This window comes from Esox lucius, chromosome 7 (genome assembly GCF_011004845.1).
Source record: "Esox lucius isolate fEsoLuc1 chromosome 7, fEsoLuc1.pri, whole genome shotgun sequence".
In the NCBI taxonomy this organism is placed as follows: Eukaryota; Metazoa; Chordata; class Actinopteri; order Esociformes; family Esocidae; genus Esox; species Esox lucius.
Window position 1 is genome coordinate 12753211 of NC_047575.1, and position 27425 is coordinate 12780635.

General features: G+C 46.4%; 1 protein-coding gene across 4 annotated transcripts; it reads right to left on the reverse strand.

Moving 5' to 3' along the window:
- Positions 1 to 327: 327 nt before the first annotated feature.
- Positions 328 to 27074, reverse strand: flrt1a (fibronectin leucine rich transmembrane protein 1a). Of its 4 annotated transcripts, XR_002196913.3 has the most exons (4): positions 25805 to 26283; positions 10397 to 11228; positions 1346 to 5790; positions 328 to 661 (listed from the first exon to the last, which is right to left on the reverse strand). XR_002196913.3 is itself a non-coding variant. In XM_020047866.3 (3 exons), the coding sequence occupies exon 3, from the start codon at positions 5701 to 5703 to the stop codon at positions 3586 to 3588; it is 2118 nt and encodes a 705-aa protein (XP_019903425.2). In that variant the 5' UTR covers positions 5704 to 5790; positions 10397 to 11228; positions 26882 to 27074; the 3' UTR covers positions 328 to 3585. The 4 variants fall into 4 exon arrangements, 3 of the variants coding, with proteins under 3 accessions (XP_019903425.2, XP_019903423.2, XP_010868909.3); XM_020047866.3 differs by lacking the exon at positions 25805 to 26283 and adding an exon at positions 26882 to 27074 and having other exon boundaries at positions 328 to 5790; XM_020047864.3 differs by having other exon boundaries at positions 328 to 5790.
- Positions 27075 to 27425: the final 351 nt, after the last annotated feature.

Below are 27425 nucleotides of genomic sequence, written 5' to 3' on the forward strand. Positions count from 1 at the left end.
CTCGCCTGTCTGTTCTAGGAGTTGCATTTGAACAATAAGAATCCAAGAGAGGACAATGAGCAGGACAGTAATCATTGTCGGCCTGTCGGCTGAGTAGGTGTGTAAATGTGCTGCTGTATTTGCCTGTGGGATATGAAAGGGCCAAAGCAGTGCAAATCAATACATCTGTACACAGCCAGCAGGGCTGCTTGGCTGGGGTTTAGAACAACGTTGTTCTAGATGAGACACAATGTTAAAAAGGAACATGGGTTGGGAACCAGTGAGGCAGAGACACACACAAACACATATTAAGAAGGTACAAAACTCAAAATACCGGACACCACAATGCCTTGCACATCTCCTTTAATCACATAGAAAAGAGACATCCTTTATACAAAATAGTTCATTTTTTTTCAGTATAACACAAGAGTCCCACAAAGGAAGAGAGTGGTGTTTTCAACAGCAGCAACTTACAAAAAGTACACAGGCAAGATATGGAAGGGCAGACAAAAAAAAAAACAGATAACACACTACTGATAACAGTCAAATAACTCCCCAACGTTTTGTTGAACCATGAAACCAAAAACCGATTGGACCTCCCGCGTGGGCGCCTTACGCCTGGACCCACTCAGTGCGCCAAAAGGCCTCGACCTCCTCCGCGGGTCTGGTGACGGCTTCTCCACTAAGGGAAAGGGCATGAAGAGGGTTCGCCAAATGTGGATTTGAATGTGCAGTAAGTGATGGTAATGACAATGTTAATGATGATAATGACAATGTTAATGATGATAATGATGAGCCCCCCTTCACCCAGAAAGTGCGGGAGAGCCAGGCTGGGTGACGACCCGCACTTCCTGCTTCCCGTTATCATGCAGCCAGCGTCCGCCCGAGCCCGGAGACAAGGGGTCTTTTTTTTTACATAGACACAGACTAGGCAAACAAGGTGTTTTTTTGTGGTGCCAGAACAGCAGCAGCAGGGAAGGGGAGACATCTGTGTTAATGGGCCGCAGGTGGAACAACTGCTGGTCTGACTAGGCAGGAGACACACAGTCTGACACACGAGCGCACACCCCTGGCGTGCGCGCACCCGCGCACAAACTGAGCTCCGCAGATGGTCTAAGAAAGCTGAAAAGTGATTCCTGCTCTGACTGCAATGGACACAATCTGCATACTCACCATGCCAACCTCTCCCACAAGCCCTCCCCGCTCCCCCCGGTTCTCTCCAGTGTACACATCTAGCCATGCAAGCTCAACTAGGAACAAGTGTAGCACACAAATATATACTTATTTTCTTATGGAAGAGTGAGAGAGGGGAATACGACGAGAGGGAATTGACAAAATGCAGGCCTGTTTTGTATTGGTTGGTTACCTGTGATATGGCTCTGCCCCTCACCAACACACCAGTGTGGTTGCTCCTGGATCGGAAAATAACAGATCTATTTCAACAGTTCTTTGTGCTCTTGCATGAGGTGAAATCATCGTTGATGGTGTTTAGTGAAAGATTGTACTTATATGGTGACCTCCCTGTGACAATGGGTTAATAAAGCAGGTCTAGACTCAAAAGGGACCCTAAAAGAAACAGTGGCACGCTTTTGAAAATCTCAGTGTTTGGTTTCTCCTGTAGAGACAGCTACAGATGGTATCTCAAAGTGGAAATGAGTGGATGTGAAGGTAACAGCATAAAATGAATAAAGTAAAAAAATAAATCGCCAGGATATCTATCAATAATAATAATAAGAACAATAATAAAGCGACTGTTCCAGATTCTCGTTAGTATCCATCATAAAACGAACGCTCTTGAGACATATTGTCTGACAGTCGGCCTACTATGAAATCCTATCAGACAGAACAGTAAGGTGATAAACAAGCATGGAGAATATTAAAGCAATGTGGAGTAGCAGGGTATGACAAATAGGTTTATGCATGGATGAACTCTGCCGTTCCAGAGCCATCAGTTCTGTTCGTTCTTCTGCATTCGAATCGGTCTCTCGCTTTTCCTCTGTGTCATTTCCTCTGCCTCCCTCCCTCCCTAGCTGTAGTCCTATAGCTGTAAGTGCTGATTCATTCACATTAGTAGTGCTGCTGGGAACGAGACGTGGACAGACTATAGGACTATCATAAAGTAAACAGAACTCGCCTGGCCCAATGTCGTCTCGGCCCAGCCCCACCTAAGATCGTCCAGCTCCCTCAACCCCTCACACAGTGCAGGTCTACAGTATTACGGTTAGATGATCTACCTGATAACCCCTGGCTGTTTACACAGTCATTCTCAGATTCACTCTTACACAACTGCTGTGCTCTGTCTATTGGATGCTCCACAGAGGTCCTTGGTCCTGTTGGGTCTCAGCCCGCTGGTGAACAAGACCGAAATGGTCTTCTCACCAGGTGACCGGCCAGGTCCGCAGGCAAACGGAGAGTGGAGGCTTGACCCTGATATCTCCAGTGAGTGGTTTGCCAGTCTTGGAGGGTCTGGGGGCACTCTGTTATTATCTACGCTCTGTGTTGGAACAATTGTCCTTTGCATCGGATAGTTTTCATTAACGAGGTACACATTCACGCTGGTGCAGTTTAACCTTTACTTTAACCTCGGGACAAAGGAGGGTTTTGTCTTCCTGGTCAAAAAAATTTACTCCAACAAATCCATCATCCCATTCAAGAGTGAGTGTCCTCACTGAACGAAAAATATGTTTCAGCAATTTCTCCGTCAAAAAGGTAATGTCTAAAAATATTCACAGGAATTCAAACCAATAAATAATTGTAGCAGTGAGGGCCTGATTGAAGACACTAGCAGGGAACGGTGAGTTCTCCTAACACTGAGTCCAGTGGATGTCTGTCTTAGTAACGTATCTACATTGATTTCAATGCACTGTTCTGTTATGGAACATAGCAAGGGTCATCGAAAATGTCATCAAGGAGAGCTTCCCCTGACAGGTCACTCACCCTGTAGAGCCACTGGATCAGACCACTACTAGTCCGCTTTAAGACAGGTGGTTAAGTGGGCCGCTTTGAAAGGGAACCATTCACAGCTTTACAGAGCCCTCTCTTCCGGTAACAGATAGGGCGAACTGGGCACATTGGGATAGTTGAGGCATCTAAACGGATGAGCTAAGAGGACCAAACATGGCCAGTGGGCAAGTGATGCTTATCTAAAATATCCTTTCAAGACTTTCAAACCTTCCGGCGTTGTGTCTCGTGTGGCCTGCCATACACAAGCCCCGAAATGGAACCGTAACTGAAAATATCCCGTAGTTTCGACACAGCGTGCGCGTTCTTCTCCTACTTCTCACCGAGGGAGAGAGCAGGGATGACAAAAAAAGCCCACTGATCATTACTGGGGGTGTGAGGAAGCAGTCTGTGTCAAACACCTGTGACTGGCCGTTCGTTCGTTAGCTCCTCTACTGCTGTGTAACAGCTAGCTGTTTCCTGCAGGCATCCCGGGCCAATGAATCAAACCATGTCAGTGAGGTGCAACTGCAGGCTTTGTTGGAGTGGGAGACTAGAAGAAGGCACTAAGGGCTGCTTTAGAAGAACCCACGCGGACCAGAAAAAATGTGCATCTATACAGTCCAATCTAGAGGGGTGCGGGAGTGGTCGGGCCTAACACGCCTATCACGTGTAACAGTAGTCTATATCTGGGATCCCTCCTTCTCTGTAGCCGCGATTGGTGCCGTACCCTGCATTAGACACTTGGTGGGCGCCTTTGTAGAGGCCGGTGCCATTGGAGGGGAATATAGTGTGGATGATGTAGTCCTCCCGGAGGGGTTTGGGATGGAGCGGCTGCTGGTGGGCTGCCATCGGTGTCATCTGGAAACCGGGGCCTCGGATCTCCAGGATGGTGGTGTCCTTCTTTGTGCCTGACTCGATGTAGTCGTCGTAGTGCTTGCTCTTTCTGGAGCTGCCGCGGCTGTAGTGGTCGCGTGAAGACATTCGCCCGGCCCGATGGCCGTACCAGCAGAAGATGGCGAATATGAGAGCCAGGGAGACGATGGCCGTGGCCCCTCCGATGATCCCGGCCAGAGGCAGAGTGCTGACATGTTCGGGGTCCTGGTTGTCTTCCTGGCCCACATCTGGACGGCTGGGGTCTGACGTCTCTGCTTTAGCACACACCGGAGCTTCGTCAGAGTCGGTGTCCCCGGCCGCCACGGCTCCTTTGCCGGCTCCAGAGCTAGCCACCAGGGGCACCATGCAAATTATGTAACTGGAGCGGGGCTGCAGGGAGTTGAGCAGGTACTCCCTGCGATCTCCTCTCACCAGGGTCTCCGTGATGGAGCCCATGGCCACGTTGGTGCCCAGCCGCAACCAGCTGAGCCTGAAGGAGGAGCTGGGCTGGGCCACACTCCAGGTGACGCGGATGCTGTCATGGGCCAGGGGCTTAACGTTCAGGGCCAGGCTCCTGCCCACCCCGCTGCTGCCCAGGGTGTAGTCCAGGCCGGAGTCTGGGAGCCCCAGGCCGGGCCGCTTGGAGCGCAAGGTGAAGAGGGAGCCCTGCAGAGGGGAGAGGGTGGTGGAGCTAGCAGCAACTCCTCCAATCCCTGCCCCGCCCGCTCTGTCTCTGTCTCTGGCACCGCTCCCCGTGGCTCCAACCCCGGCCGCAGCCCCGGCAGCCACCACCCCCGTCGCCTCGCACTCCTCCATCTGGCCTGTCAGGTCCTTGAGGGCCATGTCTCGCACCTTGTCAGGCCCCTGGCAGGTGAGGCCCCTCACCGTGATGGAGTTTCCCCTGGCATGCAGCCAGTCGTGGAGCCAGCGCAGGTTGCAGCCACAGTGCCAGGGATTGCCCCGCACCAGCAGCTGTCCCAGGCTGTCCAGGTCTTTGAACAGGCCCCGTGGCAGTGTGGTCAGGTTGTTGTCAGACAGGTCCAGTCTCTGGAGCCTCCTCATGCCATCCAGGGAGCCACGGGGCATGTGTATCAGGGCGTTGTCCTGAAGGGAGAGACGCTGGAGATGGGCGCTGGGCAGGTTGAGAGGCGGGGTCAGGAGGGAGTTGCGCACCAACGAAAGCTCTGTTAAGTTGGAGAGGCGGGAGAAAGTGTCATCCGCGATGCGCTGGTTGGCCAGCAGGTTTCCATCCAGGACGAGGCGTCTTAGGGAGGAGAGGCCGCGGAAAGCGTGGGTGGGGATGGTGGAGATGCGGTTGTCGTCGAGCCTCAACTCCTCCAGAGAGGCCGGGAGCCCGGAGGGAATGCTGGACAGGTGGTTACGAGACAGGAAGAGCAGCCGCAGCCGCGGGTTGTCGGCAAAGGCCTGGTCTTCGATGCTGACGGTGGAGACCGAGTTGTCGTCCAAGTGCAGTTTCTCCAGCAGGGGCATCCGGGCCAGGGTGGCGCGGGGAAGTGTCCGGATGTTGTTGTCTTGAAGGTGCAACTCCCGGAGGGAGGGCGGCAAGTGCAAGGGGAAGTCATCCAGCTCGTTGTCGTACAGGTAGATGACCCGGACGGTCAGCTGTCGCTCCAGGGAGGTGGGGAGCCCGGCGTTGTCTATGTGGTTGTTCTGCAGGTAGAGCACCGTGGCCGACGGAGGCAGAGGAGGGATGGAGCTCAGGCCGCGGTCATTACAGTAGATGAAGTCCTCGTCACAGCGGCACACCGAGGGGCACACCAGGTCTTCCGCCGCACCGAAGCCCTGGGAGGCGGCGGCGGCAAACTCAATCACCTCAGCCAGTAGAGTCAGGCAGAGCAGAAGCAGGAACAGCCAATCGCGCGTCTCGGCCACTCCCTCGGGCGCCATGGCGCTGATTACCCACTTCTACTCAGCGTAGACGTTTTGGATCCTTGAGTCCTGATGATGAGCTCAAATCAGGCCTGGCTCCTCCAACTGGAAATAATGAAATGGAGACAGGTTTTAGTTAACGATCTGCTCAAGTGACCGAGATCACTGAGAATGTTTCATTGAAATTCCAAAATCGCTTAAAATTGCCAGGATGTAACAAGCTTGACAATGTACCCTTATTTCATTATACCTAAACCATATCCAACAAATTATTCATGGTCACATGGAAATTGAACTGCTACAGTAATTTTAATCCTGCTTAGTATCTATATCTGGACTTCAATCCTCTTGTCATGGTGAAGTGGCAGTAATCTGCTTCCAGCAGGAGTTGAAGGAAAAGAGAGAATTTTTTCGGAATCAATTTCAGTAAAAGAAACAGTTGCCAAAACCAATGAAATATACAAAATAATGAGATAATAATAATAATTTGAGTCACGGAGTTTCAGCGTGCCTAACGGTAACGTCCTTCATTATTTCTCCAGACAATGTTCTACTGAACGAACCGGGCCAGTCTAAATCCAATAACCAGGGTTATTGCTGATCTGAGCACATGTTCAGTTCTATAACATATGCTATAGTGTTTGTTTGAACTCTCTTAGAGCACACGAACTAAGCCGACTGTGTGTACAGTACATTCCATTGATTATATTATTCCATGTTGGAATGTTCATAAACTAGGCTACGCTATGACTGCATAAGTGTGTGTGCATATGTGCTTAAATGTACAGTGTGTGTGTGTGTGTGTGTGTGTGTGGAGCGGGGGATTGAGTGTATTTTGGAGACTGAGCAGCTGTGCAAACGAGACTGTCAAACAGTGGAGTATTTGGGTCAGTCCCTTCAAAGGCAAGTTAGAAAAACAGTAAGATTGATGTGGTGGCGGCAGTGGGAGGGATTAAAGAAACATATGGAGTTGTGATTGTGTGGATCAAGCAGGTGTTAGAAAGAAAGCCACAGATAAACCATCTGAAACACTCCCCCCAATACTAGTGTAAACCATAGACAGTGACCTGATTAACATTAACAGCCTTAGCACAATGTGGGACGGAGAGTGTGTGGAGGTGTCATTGTCGAACAGTGGCAGGTGCGTATAGTCGTGTGCATGACCCAGACTTTACATGACACACTCTGTACATGTCCCCACACATTCCTGCAGTCAGAGTGGCAGTCGATTGTATTTGAGGGACTCCAGAAACAATGTGTGCGTGTGTGTGCGTGTGTGCATGTGTGTGCGTGTGTGTGCTTGTGTGTGTGGGGAGGGGGGGTGGCTGATGGGGTGGGCTTGCCAGACAGCCAGTCGCCAAAGGCAGGGTACTGTACACAAAACAGTCCTACACTTTCCAATACTGGATCCGAAGCAAGAGGACAACCAAGGACTGGATCAATTTACATAGAGAGTGAGACAAAGATAGAGAGAAAGACAGACAAGATATTGCGAGAGACTGGAACTGAAATAAAGGCAGAAAGACAGCAGTTCTGGAATGAGAATGTTGACTGTTACTATCTTCACCATGAAATCCACTACAGAAACCATATCTAGTAGCACTTACAACCACGATAAGGGAGGAAAATCTGGGAATGGAGGCCAATGAGGATGCTGGTATATCAGGGAATCCACTCTATCGATGGCAGAGTGGAGATAATTCTGCCACGAAGCTTATCTTACATGCCCATGTCTATGAATCTCAATTCAAATGTAAAGAAGGGGTTTTGTGAAGAAAATATGGCCACGGTTTAAATATATCAATGGAGGGATCCAACAATGACAAAATGAAAAACAAAAATAGAAGAGGCGGCTAAAGATTAAAATACCAATGCCAGAGAAAAACATGCCATGTTGTTGTAATTTGTGTGTAATTTCCATGGATTATTATTTGTAATTACCTCAGAATAGGATGCATTCTGCTCTGCCTATAATAGGTTAAATACCTTGTCTTTGGCAGTAATGTATATAGTTGTTTCTGTGCGAGTGAAACCATTGGAAACCACCAATTCTGCTTGAGTCAGCAGAGTGCAATCAGTGAGCTTGACTGGCTGTCTGGAACAGACCCTGGATCTCTTCAGAGTCATTAGCTCTCAACTGATGTTACTGCTACTAAATCTGTATCAGCTGCCTTCAAAATGTCCTGTAGGCTACAAACAAACCTGATGCTACGAAACACATTATTGAATTTAAACACTTAAACGAATGACTAATGCCTGGGAATATTATTGATGCACATCAATTTATGAATAATTAAATTAACATTATTATGTAATCCATTCAATTCAGAGCTGAAGCCTGAAATCCATCAAGTGTACACGGAGGAGGTTACCGCGACCATACTTCCCCTTTCATCCAAGTGTCCCTTAGGTCCGTGTCCTACATGAGATGCACTCATCATAATTTAAAACTTTAAAATCTCTCAGCGACACCAGTACATGATTTCTGTAAATGTTTCAGCAACGGCTGTGAGTGTTAAGATAGGATGTTACCCATGAGCCACTGAGGTTAAGTGCCTTGCCATGAGCGCTGCAGCACTATGACAGGCTCCACCTGGGATTTGAGACAGCATCCGTCTAGTCGCTAGTCCATTTCCCCGACACACTTAGGCTGGTGCTTCTGCAGTGGCTGCTGCTGTCACTGAAGCTGCCCTGTGCGTTCATTTAGCTCCATGACTCTTCCCCAGGATTCCAGGATTAAAAGTAAATCCCCTAAGCATTAACAGAGGAGCCGTGGCCCCCCTGCAGCAAAAAACGATGCCACACAGAGTGGAGGGCCTCTGCCCCGCGAGCAGAGACGAATACCAAACATACATCAGATTATAGAAAATTGGAATATGAATATGAAATGGTGCATGGCTTTTCTGGGCCTGATGATTTCAGATGAATTCCTGATGGTAATGCTTTATCTCCAGGTTGGCGGTTGGACGCAATCAGAATTGAAAGAGGTCCTACATTGCGGAAACCTCCGTCATGCTGGCATTTCACTCTGCCTGTTATTGCACTTCCCAGGCAGCGAATAGGAACTGGGGAGGAATCCTGCTGTAGATTCCACCAGCTTGTAAAGAGGACGCCACACACACATTTATTTTAGAAATCCTTGTATTCACTTTTTTCTAGACTTGGCAAGTACAAATGAGACCCTCAAACAAATGTTCTAAATTCTCAAGAAGATGTTCTTTCACCCCCCATCTTTACATCACTATCCACCCCACTCTGTCCTATAGAACCTATAAATAACTGCGTTGATGTTGTTTTCACACGGTTCAGGAAAACTGGGTTGATTTGGCCCTCGCAACCCTTTTCCGCTTAACCAACGTGAAAATTAAAAGCAGACAGTAGACATTCATGAAGAGAAATCCACAATATAGAATTGAGGACAAAGGGAGTTTTAGCACCGTGAAAAGGTTGGATGAGGCAGCGTATGTATTTTAGATGAATTAGTGCAATCGGAGTGGTGTTTTGCTGCTGTCACTCTAACCCTTCTTCCCAGTTTGACCATGGGGCTGGTTCGAATGGACGCGCAGCGGCGAGCTACAGCCAGAGAGTGAGTCTGTATCATCTGTTGAGACCATAAGCCACCCCCTCCTCTCTCCACTGGCAGCGTGCGCACATCCCCTCACATAGTCTGCCCAGTATCACAGTTTACAGATAAACCAGGCATTCAAATGACACAGGAAATGACCCGTGCCTGTATTTCTACATCTGTGCATGCGCACACGCACGGCGCCATTGTTAACGCATGTGTGTGGACGACCGAATTTGCATTGGAGACAGAAATTCCAGCACACCATATAAACGTATAGCTTCATGTATGGTTTCTAATCGAAGACACCCTCGTTCTTTTTCTTTCCGCCTCTCCCCCCACCTTCCCAGTCCCCTCTCCTGCACGTGCCCAGGATGAACAATGAGGCAGCTGATTGAGTCGCATTTTCTCCCTCCTCTCTCTCGTACACAAGCTCTTCCACTCCCTCCGTTTCATCATGCTTCCCTGTTCCACAACCCCCCCGTCTTTCGCTTGCTATTCACTCTTTCTCTCCCTTCACTTACATGTATTTATATAAAAAAAAAATGTCATAATCTTTCCTTCTCATCCAGTCTGTGGAGTAAGTCTCTCTTTCATCTCCTCCTCCTCCTCTGATTTTTTTTTTATTTCATCTGTCCCTCTTTCTCTCTCTCTGCATCTTTTTTAGAGCATCTTTTGGGTAGTGTGTAGTGTCCGCGCTCTCTGCCTTTGCTTCTCTTTTTCTCTCTCGTTCTCTTTTGCTCTGTCATTCTTTTCTCTCTCTCTTGTTCTCTTTCCCTCCCTGGTCTACAGCAACGCTTCTTTAATCCCATCTTACACCCTTTCTCCTTTGGCTGATGAAAACCTAAAAGGGAAAGAACATAGAAACCCCACCTATGAGAAACCCCTCCAGATCATAATTGCTGGATAATAAATGTCACCATCTCTTCCTGTACTGTCCCTCTATATTATCACTCCAATAAGGAAATCACAAAACAATTCACCCATCTGTTAGCACATTACAGGATGACATGCAATCTTAATGTGTTCATTTTTATAAAAAGACCCCTTGTGTAGTAAATGACACAGATTTGCGGTAGCGAGGAAAGTGCTAATTAAATCCGTCACTAATTGTTGGTGGAGATGATATAAACACAGTGTTCTCACCCTCCTTGCCCTGTCCAAGCGGGTGCTGTCTGTGGAGTGTCCTCTGAAGAGTGTTGGGTCCTGGTGCTGTGGATGAACAGATCCAATCCACCTCCAGGATTCAGACGACCACGCTCCCTGCCAGCTCTACTGTACACCTGCCTTAGGCCTTGTTGTGGACTCGGATTTTCCCATGAAACAAATCACTCTGAGAAGATGCTACTGGCTGAGTACCAGGGAATGCTCTATCCCAGTGGAGCCCTCACTTCGATTCCCGGAATGTCTGATCTCAAAGCCATATCCCGATCGGAGCTGAGACTCCAGATTCTCGGCTGAGTCCATATCATTTCATCCATTTCCCAGGCTGGAATACACTTAGGAGACTAAAAATTTCGACTGATCTAAAGAATTATTAAAAGTGGGTTGTGATATCAGGGTTTTAGCCTAAGATCTTGTTGCCCGATTCTACGTCGCAGTTCCTCAAGCAAAATTGTATCTCTCCATGAAATGCTTTAGTTTAGGAGACAGAGTGTTCTTGAATATACAGCAATCCAATCATTAAAACTAGGCCATGTCAACTATAAGACCATTAGGCTTTGATATTCCCAAAAAAACTGTGGCCAATCATGAGACATGATACTCAGTCCACTTCAAAGACTTGATATCCTCATGCCTACTTCATCCTTGCTTCTTTGAGGATATCGTTCTAGAAACTTTTGGAAGTCTTTTTAGGTTGTTCTGACATTAGTTGAGACCGATTCCTCTCTATGTCGATCAGAGTAGATGAAATCCCTTTCCAGACACACCTGAGGTGTGGAGCTCCAGTGTATCTTCACTGTTTGATAGTCTCTCCCTGTGGAGACAACAAAGCCATGTGAGGGTTGTGTCTTACTAGAGCAAAGGTCAACGACAGTCATGAGGAAAACACTTTATTTTACAGTCAATAGTCAACAACAGTCATGATTAAAAACACATAAACTTAAAGTCAATAGTCAACAACAGTCATTATGAAAACACTTCCCCTTAAAGTCAATAGTCAACAACAGTCATGTTGAAAACACTTTATGATGGTTTGTGTTAAAGGTTTATATTACCACACAAGATGTGCTGCTCTCGGAATAAAGCAGAACAAGATACTCCATGAATCTGAATGAAAAACCATAGATGAACATAACCATCGATCCATCTGCTCTTTCATCAGTATTAATCTATCTGTAATATTTAAAGCAGGTTGGGGGTTCATAAAATTTCTCAATTCAGAAGTAAACTCAAATTACCTCCAAGCCTGATTTACAGTGTGAATCCTTCCATGTGCCATTTATAACTTGCTTGAAGAACAATCTAATTCTCGCCAAATCGTTTTTGTCCTTTATGCTTGAGGGACTTAGTGGAACTTAAATGTATGTAATAGCCTTTGCACACCTTTCTGTGCGGTGAACAGTTTCACAGACGCACTTGTGGGTAATGGGTCATGTTCAGCGGGGAAAGATGGGCGTGTCGGAGGATTTAAATTCAAATGAATTCAAAATGTCTCACACTGGTCTGTAATGATGTGAGAAACACCTGTGATAAACACAACGGCCAACCTGAGCAGTGGGAAGTATGAGAGAAAGTGTGAATTCCATTCGCGTATGGGTGTGTGAAATCTGTGTGTGAATAAACTTGCATTTACCTGGAGCTACAGAACTGGTTGGGAGTGTGTGTCATGTGTGTGGGTGTATCTGTGTGCGCGCACACGTCTCAGAGTGTATTCCTCGCTCTAGCTGTTTAACTATTCGGCACACACCAGTGCTTCTCAATTTATCATTAAGTGAGGGATGGAGGAGAGATGGAGGGGGAGAAAGAGGGGGAGAGAAAAGGAGAGGGAGATGACAAGTAGGCAAGGAAGGGAGGGGAGGGGTCATGAACTCACTGGAAAATAAGTTGGAGGCAGGAATTACTGTCAGCCTGAGCAACAGCTCAATTAATTGGAGGCTGAACTCATCCAGTGACAGGGAAGGGACACTGGTCAATCCTGAGAGGAAGCCAAGCGTGCTCAGACACTGCCCCTCCCTACGCGAATGCCGCAAGTGTGTGCGCTGGCGCGCACGTTCGGGCACAGCGCTGCATTAATGTGATTTTTCCGGATGATTACTTCGTGTATTTGTTGAACGTGTGTGCTCCAAACGTGTGATGGACACGCAGCACACGCTTTCACATTTCCTCCACGTGGGTCTCCAGCATCTAACGTTCAGGACGCGTTTGGGAGTAGACGGTGAAAGCTGTAATAACTGAATTAGCTCGCCTATCTGGAAATGAGTTGTGCCAGTGATGTGTGGATACTGTACAGTGAACAGCCACCCAGAGACCGGGAACAGTCAACAGTAGGCAGTAAAATGTGAAGATGTGCCGGTTTATTACTCAACCGTTTATTAGCTTATTCTATTATTAAAATGCCGTTGAAGCATCACAGTCTCTCTCCTTTATGCCAGCCTTCCTCGGCGAGCCTCTTCATTCTGCCTTCTATTGTTCCCAGTGGCTATTAGAGGAAAGTAAAATCCTATACTATTCTGACAAAGACGTCTGGTACATAAACATGCAGACGAGAAGACAGTGTGTGTGTGTGTCCGTTTTGTTAGTCGCTCTGATTTAATACCAATCATTGACTGGAGACAGCGGAGGCGCGCTAACCTGAAATTATTGGACACACACACATGCTCTCACACACAGACACAGCGCTATGTGACCGGACTTTTAAACACTGCACTGCACATAACATCCATTCACTGGCTGTGGCGTAAAAAGAGGGGAGGGGGGAGAGCTACACAGTGGGGGCTAACAAAAATGATAAATACGGGACAAGGAGATAAACTAAGTGAGATTAACTCACATTAACAGATGGCCTCGGACTAAAGACAACATTAAGGCTCCTTCTGATTCTCTATGTCTCTGAGGCTGGGCTCTGCATCAGCTGAGCGATAGTCTTTTCTCTTCCACCCGCCACTGAGTAGAGCGTCAGTCCTAATAAGAAAGCTTTTAGCACAGTTCATTAGGAGAAACCCATATGCACTATGTGATGCTCAATTTACCCTCGTTCTCTCTGTCGCTCTCTCTCTCCCTGGCTCTCTCTAATCTCATTCACCATCGCTCTCCGTGAATCTCATTCTCCTCATCTGTGGATTTCTCTCCATAAATCTCCCGTTCCATCCCTCTGCCGTGTCTGCAGTCTGCCCTTTCTGTTTCATGCGCCCTTTCGTGCCGGTGCCATTTTGAGCCCTACAGACGGTTCCCCGCTCCATTCCGCTCTCACCGATCGGCCGTCCCTCTGAAGGCTCAACTAGATGAGCTTTGACGTGTCAAACTCAGGCAGACGAGAGAGAACCAGACGCGAGAGGAAAGTGGTTGCGGATGAGACGGAAGAAACAAAAAGCGTGTATTTAATGTGAATATGAAGTGATGAGACAGAAAGCGTTCTCCATCAGAAAACAGCAGCGCTGGTGCGGACTGAGCCCAACGGAGGGACCAGCTAGATGAATGCCAGGAGAGGAGGAAAGAGTGGGGACACAGGGACACAGAACTGTGTGGGTGTGGAGGGTCACAAAGGACAGAGGCGCGGTTACAAAGGACAGAGCCGGATGTGACAGAAGAAGGCAATGACAAAGGAGAGAGACGGGGCACAAAAAAAGCAGCGTTTTAACTGTACCTGCTTATGACGAAGCTCTAATTAACAGTCTCAGGTTCATTATCAGATGATAAATTAATTCGCTGGTCATAAAAGGGCTGTTTGAGCACCCCTGGGGAGCAAGGACAGGTCACTAAACCTGTCTCTCACACACACACACACGCACACACAGTCAGTGTGTCACTTGCTAATACACAGTGATGAAAGAGGGGAAGCAACCATGACATGTGTTGATGAATGGACCACCCCTGCCTATTAAAAATGATCAGTGGGTGATTGCTTCGCTACAAGATCAATAAGCGATCAAGTTGGCAAGAGAACAAGTTATTCTAATCTAATGAGCATTTTCCTTGTATCTTAGAGGACTGAGCTGCTTCTGAGGGCCATCTCTGTCTGTCAATGATTGGTTATTCAAATGATTAAAATCTGTTTTGTCCTGGATTGGCTTTTTTTTACTCTTCCAAGACAGGGTTCACATAAAATACTGTCAGAACCTTTCAGAGAAAAAAACAAGATATACTTTAACAGATTGGTTCTTTTCCCCCTCATAACAGCCATTATTAACTAAGTGATGCCATTTAACCAATGTGCTGTATGATTGCACTCAGCAAAGCAATGAAATAGTAGTCATTAAGATTCTGTAAAGGCCTGTCCACCACGAGTTGATGAATGCTTCTACCCCTGTCATCTCCGGAATGACTGGATACACAATAACTAAGAAGATTTGCCTTACATTTAGTTATGATACCTTTGCAGGAATGTACAACACACTATATATTTAAGCAATAACACACAAGGAGGTGTGCAAAGTGTCGTGCCTAAGAACACCGCTTAGCCACGCTATATTGGCTATACACCAACCTTGTCTCACTGCTTACATATACCACGACTATCAGCCAATCAGCAATAAGGATTTAGGGTTAATAAACATACATATACACTGATGGGCCAAAACATTTTACCACACATAGGTGAAGTGAATAACGGTGATCAACTTTAAACAAGGGCACATGTCAAGGTCTGGGTACATTAGATGGTAAGCGAACAATCAATTCTCATAGTCAACGTGAAGGAATGAATGAGAAAAGGGCAGGAGTAAAGACCTGAGTGACTTTGACAAGGGCCAAATTGTTATGGCCAGATGACTGGGTCAGAGCATCTCTGAAATTGCAAGTCTTGTGGGGTGCTCCCTGTCAGCAGTGGTGAGTACCTACCGACAGTGGTCTGGGGAGGGACAAACCACAAACCTGCGACAGGGTGTTGGGTGCCCAAGGCTCATCGATGCGTGAGGCCAGCGACGGCTATCCCATTTGGTCCGAACCGACAAAAAGTCTATTGTGGCGCAGGTCACATTTTTTTTTAATGATGGTTACAGGAGGAATGTGTCCCAACACACAGTGCATGGCGCCCTGCTGCGTATGGGGCTGCATAGCCGGGGACCAGTCAGAGTGTCCACGATGACCCCTGTCCGCCGCCAAATGACGCTACAATGGGCACGCCAGCGTCAGAACTGGACCACAGAGCAACGGAAGAAGGTGGTATGGTCTGATAAGTCACATTTTCTTTAACATCACGTGGACAGACATGCACGTGTGCCGTTTATCTGGGGAAGTGATGGCACCAGGATGCATTGTGGGACGACGACATGCCAGTGGAGGGAATGTGATGATCTGGGCATTGTTCTGCTGGGTAACCCTGGGTCTGGGCATTGTTCTGCTGGGAAACCCTGGGTCTGGGCATTGTTCTGCTGGGAAACCCTGGGTCTGGGCATTGTTCTGCTGGGAAACACTGGGTCTGGGCATTGTTCTGCTGGGAAACCCTGGGTCCTGGCATTGTTCTGCTGGGAAACCCTGGATCCTGGCATTGTTCTGCTGGGAAACCCTGGGTCTGGGCATTGTTCTGCTGGGAAACCCTGGGTCCTGGCATTGTTCTGCTGGGAAACCCTGGATCCTGGCATTGTTCTGCTGGGAAACCCTGGGTCTGGGCATTGTTCTGCTGGGAAACCCTGGGTCCTGGCATTGTTTTGCTGGGAAACCCTGGGTCTGGGCATTGTTCTGCTGGGAAACCCTGGGTCTGGGCATTGTTCTGCTGGGAAACCCTGGGTCCTGGCATTGTTCTGCTGGGAAACCCTGGGTCTGGGCCATTGACCTAAACAACGTTGGAGACCAGGTACACCCCTTCATAGCAACGGTGTTCCCTGATGGCAGAGACCTCTTTCCGCAGGATAATGTGCCCTGCCACACTGCACACATTGTTGGGGAATGGTTTGAGGAACATGATGAAGAGTTCAAGGTGTTGATCTAGCCTCCAAATTCCCCAGATCTCAATCTGATTGCGTACATTAGGCTGGGGGGCATAATGTTTTGGCTCATCACTGTATGTCTATGCATGTAGTTTGTATATACGTACATATATTATTTTACATGAACCTTTATGTATGCAGCCTAGAACATAAAGGAGAGAACATTACCATTCATACATGTAAACCGATATGAATACAAATGACTGGAGTGCACAAACCCCCGTTTGTTGCTATTTTATGATGCGTAGTGGGAGACAAATTGCAGAGTTGCAGGCAGAAATTGTTCATGCCCTCGGCTGAGTTTGATAAATTCTGTCCGCCGAGCTCCACTAATCACTGTGGCCTGTCACACGGCACAGACACGCCCCTTCTCCCCAGAGAGGAGAGATGCTGCCGCCAATCCACTCACCGGAACTCTTTCACACACACACACACACTCAGTCTGTGTGTATTCACTGACCACCTAACCACACCCACCTGCATGTGAGTCAGTATAATGTGTTTCTATATCTCCATGCAACCAAACACACACATATTCCTCTTCACTCCTCCATTCCCCCATGTTCTTACAGGGAAACGAAGAGAATCAGATGTCTGGGTCTGCCATTTCTCATGGCTTTCACAACATGTCTCCCACATGCATATCTAAGCAAACACACACATCACAACACGCAGAACACATCATAACACACCTCACACACAACACACAACACAGAACACCACATATGGCAGGTGAAAAGGGACTTCAGTGATGGATGTAAGCAACCTAACATGTACACAACCGACAACAAATCACACATAACACACACTTCACACACATCACACACAACACATCATGAACATCACACCACACAAAACAACACACCACAACCCAGCACACGCAACACACAGCACACCACTCACAACACATCACAACACACCCATAAAACTCAATCTCCTCTCTTCCTTCTCCCTCTTGCTCTCTGTATCAGTGTAATTGATGCGATGACTGGAAATAAACAGGCAATTTAAGTGCTGGACACCTCACTGCTCTCTCTCTCCCCCACCTCTCTCACCCACCTCTCCGCCCTCCCCCACTCTGCCCCCCCCCCTCCCTCCTCTCTCAACCTCATGGCTCGCCCTCTACCTCCCTTCACTAATGCTGTAGTCGCACAGCCACACATGTGGAGCGAGAGAGGGGACAAGGTCAATGCACAGAGAAACACTGTAGAGGGGGAGAGATGGATAGAACCTGGGAGGCAGGCATCAGGGTAGGAAGGAACCAGGAGAGAGAGGGACAGAGGGCATGCAGAGAACACAGGCTAATCTCATCTGTGACTCATATTTGGATGACACCTTTAAATTACTACTTCCAACCCCCCCGGGGGGGCCACAGGGTGTTGTCCACTAAACCCTCGGTTCCCGGGTTGTTTGATCGATTCAGACACCGTCTTCGTTCAATTCCACCATCTTGGAAGGTGTGAAAAATGACATGGCGTCTTCGATTGATGGCACATCCAGGTGGAGGCGGGAGAGGGGAGTTAGCGGCACTCCGCCTGTGACTTCAATTTAAAAATCCCCCCGCCCAGCTTGAGAGATGGCTCACCCTGTCCTCACCACTCAGCCCAATGAACTGTGCTTTGCCTCCAACCCCTGAAAGCCTGCAGCTGACTCTGACAACAAAGATACAAACAACCGACCAATTGGAGCTAACCAGCCACATCGACCTCACCAACCTCAAAAGGCTCAGTCGAAGTAGGAGACCAACACACGTGTGCGTGTGTGTTACTCTCCTCCCGGCGTGTCCTATTGGCATCGGTTGTGTTTAGTTGCAGCCCCAGTTGTGTGTGCTTCTGACTTAATAATAAATGGGCTCTAATGATTTAATGGGTTTGCGTGTTGACACATCCCATAAGGTTTGGGCCACTTGTGCCACCATACTGTACGTACGCTAATGAAAGAGAGATCAGAGGGAAACAAACAGAGGGAGAGGACCGTTAAAGAGAGGACAGAGAGACGTTAGGAAGGGCTACTATTTTGTCCTCGACGTCCAGATTCTCTCTCTCCCCCGTCCCTCCCTGCCTCTCTCTATTGCCATCTCGCTCCATCTCCCTCTCTATCTCTCCTTCGCTCCATCTCTCTCCCTCCCTCTCCCCCTCCATCTCTCTCCCTCTCTCTCTCTCCTTCTCTCCATCTCTCTCCCTCTCTCTCTCTCCTTCTCTCCATCTCTCTCTCTCCTTCTCCATCTCTCTCCCTCCCTCTCCCCCTCCCTCTCTCTCTCCCCTCCATCTCTCTCTGTCTTTCTCTCTCTGATTGCATCTTCATCTCACACACCCACTTCTCCTTCTCCATCTCTGGATGGTCACTTGCTAACTTTACTCTCCTAATTCCCATTCAATTCCTATTCTACTCCACTGACTGACTCCAACAAAGACACACACAGATGCGCGCGCACACACACACACACTCTCTCTCTTCCTCTCTCTCTGTGTGTCAAACCTCCAGGTCCTTTCCCACACTGACCACAAGGCAATATTCCATTAGCTATATTACAGATTTTACAATTGAAAGTGAGTGCAGGCCGCATTGTCTCCCTTTAGCCCCTCAGAAGCTGCTGTCGTAGACCCACTCACTCTCTTAATAAACACAAAGGCAATAACTTCAATGTTGAGACAACGTCCTATGTTTGCCAAGGCCGTATTTCTCGAAAACACTTTTTTCCCTTCCTGTTCCAGGCAGCATGTATGCTGGATGAAATCCACAGCCATATGGTTCTCTGCTGCAGCCTTTTAGTTGTCTGACACGTTGATGCGGAATTTCAGAACAAGAAGGAAAGTGGCCCTCTCCCAGCGTTTCTGTATTCATTCTGTAAAACCAAGGAAATACTTGTGCTATACTAACACCTTGCCTGACTACCCAAACTCATTGATCCTGCCAACTGCTATGCCATGCCCACAGACGTTTGTTTCTTATCCGCACGGAAACCTCCAAGAGGGTTTCCAGATTGCGAGGATGATGTAGACATTCTGATTGGTGGCGCAAACCAACAGGTTCAGTCTGATGACCGGCACGAACCCAAGGCTTTGGCCAGTCCAACAACACGCTTGGGTGAAGCAATATTAAGGATTCAACACTGGCAATCGTCCTCTGATTGGTCAGAGATTATCCAACCGTTGGGTGATGTTGTTTGGAAGAACTCCTCTCATTTTAGTGTCACTTGAACCACTGCAAGGGAAGGAGCCCCTGACTGAAATATGTTGTGAATGACAGGGCTGCGGAAGATTTCCGATTGAGCCGTCAGGCGAACCGACACCCCCTGCTAACCCAGCATGATGAGTTGCACAGTCAGATCCCTGTACAATACAGACACTCCTCTGATCGACTTTGCTTTTACCAATGTGTCTCAACACTGTTTTACCTGAACCGGAATACACACTGGAACGTTTGAGTATTGTATTTAATCACAGGCTGGAAGGCGTCCAGACTGCCAGGGAACGAGGGACTCAGGAAGAAACAATTAAGTGGGTAGACACGTCATTCAGGAAGCCTTGTTGAAATTTCACTCCGGTTGTACAAGACAGGGAGAAAGAAATCCATCCTAGGGACACCGCTAGGTAACAAAGAAAAAAGGGTTGAATCAACATTGTTTTCATAAATCCAATGTGATGACATTGAATCAAACACGGAAAACAGATTGGATCAGATACTTGGTGTCATAAAAGTAAGGGAACGGTCCCTGTCCCACCAATTCTTTACCAGAATTAAATGACATGCTGAATTTTCTGGTTTATTTCACTTTGGATTTATGTTAGTTGACAACTCAACCATATGTAAATTGAAACTAGATGTTGAAAGGATGCCTGTGCCCAGTTAGACAGAACTCCATTTGAACCCTTCGAAAGGTTCTGTACAACTGATCATACATAGTTCATTTCACACAGGCAGAGAGCCTGAAGCAAAGAGGAGCCTTCTCTGTAGCAAGAGGGTACTGGGATAGAGGGACGAAGAGGACGAAGGACCTTTCCGAGCTGCCGGAGGGACAGGTCTGTGTACACATAGGCTTGATTCTAGTCACCACACACACACACACACACACACACACACACACACACATACACACACTGCTTTCTGGAAGGCCATACACTTGCACCTGATCCATCTTTACACAAAACAGTGTGTTTGTGGGTATTTGAATGGGACTTTTTTCATTCAGGCCTTTCTCTGTTGTTGTGAATGCGATCTTCTAATATAATCCAATTTGGTGCGGTCCTCTGACTTATCTCGTTATGTTAAGCTTCTTGTGACGGCTTGCCTGCCGCTTAACGAACATCACCCACTAAAACATGACTGATCGAGGGCTGAAATTGAAGGACTGATTGATTGGTCAGTTGGTTTGAGAAAATTTTCCCATATGGTGAGTAAAACCCAAATGTGGATTTAATTCCTTTAAGATTCAAATGAAGGCCGTAATTTGAGGTAATCCTCAGACAGAAATCTCAAGGGGACAATGAAACAGCTGGGACAGGCTGTGGACTCAGTTACCTTTGGATAGCTTTTCAGTGTACATAAACTCAACTCATATCCTTAGACTGTGGCTCTTGGGAAAATGGTGGAGAAAAAAACCGGCTATAGAGGGTAACTGATAGAATCCAAGAAACCATTTTGCTACACGGCTAACCTGATTTATGAGTACAGGAAAATGCACTTTCTGATTGGATGAGGCGAGGCTCCTTTCCTAGACATTTGATAACCAGGCAAGCAGGAATGAATAACTATTATCTTCTATTTCTCTTTGAATAAACCAAAAAAAACATATCTAATGTACGTTTTAAGAACACTTCCTTTAACTGTTGACCTGTCAGTGTTGTAAACATACAGCGTTTGATAAAAAAAAAAATATTCGATAACCTTTAGTTACATTAAGGACTACAGGGACTGGAGGCCCCAGGGGAAAAATACATTAGACTCACAAAATCTGAAAGCCAAGCCAGCCAAATTAGGACAAACACGCCTGCATGCCTGTCTTTAATTAATGTTAATGACGAAAATAGCAGTTACAATGATATGCATCTAATAGGCAGGCTAGAAGGCACACCAACTGGTTCACACACAGCCCAGGGATATTCTCTGTCTCCATATCAATTTCTCTATATATCAATCAATCTTGTTCCCTCTCTTCCTCTGTGCCCCCCCCCATCCCTCTACTGTCTCTCCTTTCTCATCCCTCTTTGTTCATCTACAGCTGAATCCTGCTGGTCTATCTCATTGTATTTCTATATCTGCCTCCCTGTAATCTGCTACTGCATTGTGTGACTTAATATGAGGTGTTGGACAAGCACTGCCTCACTTTCTCTACGGTAATAATCCCGGATTACAAATAGCTATCGAGTGCATGTGTTTACATGCACGTTTTATGTGTGAGAACTCACATGGGTGCAATTCTGTGCACTACTGTAAATAATTTCAGTTGTCTGTGTGTGTGTGTGAGTGTGTGTGTGGGGGGGGGGTTTTGTGAGCGTGGGCGTGCATGCCCATTTATGTTTGGGCACAGGCATGGGCCTAATCTTGTACTATAATCTTGTCTGTTGCCGCCCAGGATTTGCATAGCCATAATCTCATGTGTTTGCAATGGTTGGCATCTGTACTTTCATAATCTGGTGGAAAGTCCTGTAACCCAGCCCTCCAGAAATCCCAGAATGATCAGATCCAAGTGTTTTAATACTGGTAAGCCTCCAGCCCACTCACAAGCATCAAACCAAACTCAATGCCATGTTCCATTTAGGAAAAAGGCCTGAACATATCTCTGGGAATCTGAATCACTCAGGCACATTTTTGATATCAAAATGTTCCCATGAAATGTTAACGAAATATCATTATCAAAATCGTACAGCCCACGGAGACAGTGTTTTAACATAGTTGTTTTTGGGTTAGATTAATCACACTTGTATTACAATCTGCATTATGTTTAAAGGCATTGACTTTAGCCAAGGTTGGTGAGGATCTTTTTTGATCTGGGACATCAGGAAATTCTGCTGGATATAATTCTGTCTGTTCCTAATAACTGAGAGTTGGGTTTATCTTTCACTGTTATTCGTTACATCATATACGGTAGGCCAAGCTGCTCATAAAAAAACGACCTTTGTTACAAACTGCATGACCTGTTTGTAAAAAAGAGGTTTGTTTGTCTATTTTTTGGTGTATGTGTATGTGAGCAACAGGTTACTAAAGTTCTATCATATTATATTTCATGGTGATATCTAGAAATGTCTTCCTTTAACTTTGTGTGGTAAATCATGTGCATTTAAAATAGTATATAATTCTACAGTATTTCTTCTTATCTGTATGCAAGTCTTAAAGGGTTTCAGAGTCAAAATGCTTTTAATGCTGAATTTCCATTTCTGGCCAAAATATACCACTGATATGCATTTAGGCTCATTATGGAAATATATTCTCACCTCTGCAGCAGAAGTGATGGTTTGGTCATTGTAATGCACAAAAAAACAAAACCCCACCCATTTTTATCAGCTACAATATCTTTGGAAAGTTCCACTGTAGAACCAACCACAGAGGTTTGAAGAATTGTCACATCAATTAAAAACAACCAACACAGTTTATTTTTTAATTCTTCCCCGTAATGAAAAGTTAATGTGAATTCTTCAAAAGTCTCACCACTCCAGGACTAACTGGAGTGCCTCTGCTAATATTGTATATCTAAGGTCTAACCTAAAAAAAAGCTTTTCTGTGCAACTTAAAGGACCCGAAGTTACTACCAGATGTACAGCATGGCCTGTAGCATGCTAAAGTGATCTGAGCATATGTTCCTTGTGTAAATTGAATTAATGGGGTCAATGCTCTAAAGGACCTGGAGAGCAGGGATTCAAATTCACAGTACACTGTAATGTCGGGGCTTAAGAGGAGCGAGACGCTCGCCTTGCATGGCCTTAATATACTGAGTGCACTTCATCAACAATTAGGAGAACACTGAATCCTGTTACCCCGCTCCAGCTCCACAGCAGGGCCGAGGTTGTTTACTGTGGACTCTGGCGGCATACAGGACTGTGTGTTACACATGGCACGTCCACTCCACCAAGCCTGTACAGTGAGACGGAGGCAGGGTGAATGAAAGACAGGGAGCTGTGGATGAATTAGTCATTTCCTGCGTGCCGGTGTCCGGGAGCTGGCAAATGTCTGCACTTGTGCTGGCGTGTCCACTGTGCCCTACTGTTGCCAGCTGTCACTGGGTGAAAGAGGAGGACAGAGACGGAGGGAAGAGAGGGATGGAGAGAGGGATGGAGAGAGGGAGGGAGAGAGGGAGGGAGAGAGGGAGGGAGAGAGGGAGGGAGAGAGGGAGGGAGGGTGGGGTGTCAATGTAAGGACACAAACCCTAAGGCTTTCGTTCTCCCTTGCCTCTTATTTTTCTCTCTCCTGATGACATCGGCAACATGGCTGCATAGATGCAGAGCACTGTAGTGGGGGATGGGGGGGGGTCCACGACACAGTAAAACATAGAGAGAGGTGATCGGGGGGCGCAGAGAAAGATTTGACAGGAAGTTGTAACTGCTCATTATTGCTAATGCTAACAATATGGAACAGTGAGTAGTAATGAAATTAGCGTATCATAGCGTAGCACTGGTAGATGCTGATTATGCTGTAGTTCATGTATGCAGAGGGCCTCAGTGACATTTAAAGATAATAATAATATTCCATGATTATGCTGTGTTTGCAGAGGAACTACACGCTCAACCTCTCTCCGTTAATATGCACATATTCAGATGACTTCACTGAATAAGGATAAACCATCCAAGGATAAATGTGGCTCTACTCTCTAAATAGAAAAGCCCAGGATTCTCAAAAACAAATAGCCTGAAATGACAGGAGGAAAACTCAGCCATAATAACACAGTTATTATGGGTGGAATTTATATTCTGACTCATAGAGTTAAGAGAGGTACATTTGCATGACAAATCAAGACACATTCCCAAAGCGATTCATTTCTTTCCGGCGTACCTTCATCCTCATCTTAGTATACTCCATTTAGAGAAGCAAGGAAGGTGATTGATCACTCATAATGGTGTCCGCTGTTCTGCCCCTCAGTGGGTGAGGTGCTATACTCTGTCTTAAGTCACTGTGAATGCCTGGGGAATTTCTCTGGAACTTTAAGACAATCCTCAAAAGGACATAAATGATGCATGTGCCCATCTTTGGAGGAACAGACAGAGACAGGAGGAGGCAGAGCAAATTAGAAAGAGAGAAATGGAGAGGTTTGGCTGATGGGGGTCCAGTAGAGAGAAAGGCTCAGGGGGAAACTGAGCCTCTAAAAGGCTAGATAAATCATTACACTGCAACTCTGATACATCTACAGGCACTGTTCTGCTCTGTCGTGATGGAAAACATAAGAAGCACCTGAGCTCTCTGCACGTGCCATGTAAGAAAATGTCCAGGAAAGGCAATCCCACAAAGAACAGGCTCCTCGATGAGCTGAAACCCTGTTTTCTAAAGCCAAACCTGTGGGATCGGTGCCACTCAATCACTGTGATGTGCTGTGCCAAGCAGGGAAAGAACACATGTCTTTGAGAGAAAGGCTGGGACTGACTAAGATGAAGAGATGGTGTGAGGCTGAAATAACGTGTAACATCACATAATAACTGCTGCTTAACTATAACAACTGTTGAATCATTTACAGTATTCTTTATACCACAAATGAGCCCAGGGATAGGCCGTGAGCATACTGATTTGTCATCATTTATACATTGATATTTTGGTTGGTTTAGGTGGCAATGTATTGGGGTTGTTTCCACAGCCTTTCAACCTTTGCTGGCCCCTAGCAGCCGAATAGCCTTCCCCAAATGGCCTGCGCCCTCCTGTTGGGAGGGGAGAGAGCCGGAGAGGATACAGCGGTATGCAATCACCAATGATAGTATGGTATCACTGAAAATGTGTGACACAACCAACTTTGTCTTCACCATGGGTTAGAAACACCCCAGGTTAAATGTCTTATCCGCTAATGTGCCGCATTAATAGCGACACGCACATACAAACAGGATGTGTCATGCAGGTAACCTACACGAGAAGTAACCGTTGTCTCAACCTGTTCGCTCTCCTGTTAGCGTTTGAATAGACGCTATATATTACGATATATAGCATATTTTCTACATTCTATTAGGCGTCCTATTAGGCGTGTGTGGTTGAATATGTAACCGAAAGTGCATCCAACAATTGATTATGTGGTATAATTATTTTGTATCCTATGTTCATTTGAAAAAGCATAGCATACGTGCTGAAGGAATCGATTGATTTGTTTTGGATAAATGCAAAACCATACGCTCAACAAATTCAGCCGTAACAACATGTTTTTCATTCACACATGTACTTTAGGACAACAGGGTAGCTTTGACTTGTAAGCCTCACCCGAACTGATGCGCAATTAAAGTGCCACGCTAGGCTACTGACAATCCTCCCCTGGCAAAACGATCAACATTCACCTTACCTCCTCTAAACCAGTCGTCCTTTTCTCCCGGGCTTTCTTTTCTCGGATCCGGTTACGAGGCACTTCTCCGAGCTTTGTACGGGCAATTTTCAAATCCCCCGATGCCCTCCAAAAGCAGACGAAACTACAATATCGCCCTTGCTGAATTGTAGGTCCAAACCACTGATCCATCAGTCACTCACATTTTTGTCATGTTCCGCTAAGTCTCCCTAGCTCCATTTCTCTTAGCTGCCATCCCCCAATGCCTTTTTCAAATATCCTCCGGTTGCGACATAGCCCGTAAGCAGACTAAATGTGCAACTAAACCTGAAATAAATTAAATATGCAAAGACACCGGGACTGTTCTGACTCGCTGGCGTTTTGGGGACGTATGGGAGAAGGAGAATATGGTCGAAGGGGTGCTGAAGGAAAGCAAGAGCGGCTCGGCTGTCGCGAGGATGAGAGTCAAAGGAGAGAGGTATCTCTCAGCATGCCTTCGAGGGTAGTGAAGAGTGCTTTTGACAAAGCCCATTTTCTGTGCCTGGAAAGAGATGTGACCTCGCGCTCTCTCTCTCTCCCCCTCTCTCTCTCTTATTAGAAAAGAGATGTAGGCTAACATTTTGTAAATAATGTCATCATCTTTAGTTTATGTTGTATGTACGAATCGTGCGAATTGAGAAATGATCGATGTTTGTTGTGTGTGCTAGCAACAACATTGACTCACCAACAACATTGAGTAACAGCCGATGTTAAAATAATAATACTATACTCTGAAAACGCTTCCCTGTACTTGTAAATAAAAAAATGGTGGAGGGTATTGGAGGGTGAAAAAATAAAGGTTTACATTGGAGGGTGTGTACCTACAATCGTCCTTCAGTGGAGTCCTACAAATATTTCAGTACATTTCTTTCCTGGAATACCACTGACTTTTTGCTCAACGGCATCGCAGTTTGCAAGTCAGGAAAGTCAGTGCCCGCTACATCCACATTTTAGTCATTTGGCAGATCCTCTTATCCAGAGACTTACGGGAACATTTAGGGTTAACTGTCTAGAGGATTGGGGATTACATCTAGCAACCGTTCAATCAGAAGCTCTTACCTCTTGGCCAAGGGTAGGCAAACTTTTTGTCTCGACTGCCAAAAAAGGATTTGGACCATCAGCCCCGGGATATTTGCCGCCCATCAAGCAGATGATGATGGCTGATGAACTGTAGAGCTGGTAGGGGATCTCCACATTTGAATGGTTCACACGTCTTGCTTGATTTTGTAGGTGAACTGATATTCTACTGAGGAAAGAGCCTGCAGTTGTAGAGTTTTCATTCAAACAAATGAATTGTAGGACCCCAGAAGGAACGTGTCTGTAATGGAGAAACATAGTATTAACACAATTCATATTTTTCAGAGAATTGGCTGATGGTGTCTTAATGTGGTTGCCATCAGAGCATGCTAACAGTGACAGCTCCTCAACTTGAGATGGTAAATCTGGAATGAAAAAAGTTCAGTACAGCTAACAACTCTCTGGCTAACCCTATGCATTCATTTGCAGGATACTTGATTATACTGTAGATTCCATCTGCAATTTTTTGATGGAAATAAGCAATTGTAAATGACAAAATATGTATGTACTTAAATACAATTTGTAT

Bases quoted from the DNA above. Each gene is read 5' to 3' on its own strand.
- flrt1a (XM_020047866.3), bottom strand. From the start codon at position 5,703: ATGGCGCCCGAGGGAGTGGCCGAGACGCGCGATTGGCTGTTCCTGCTT.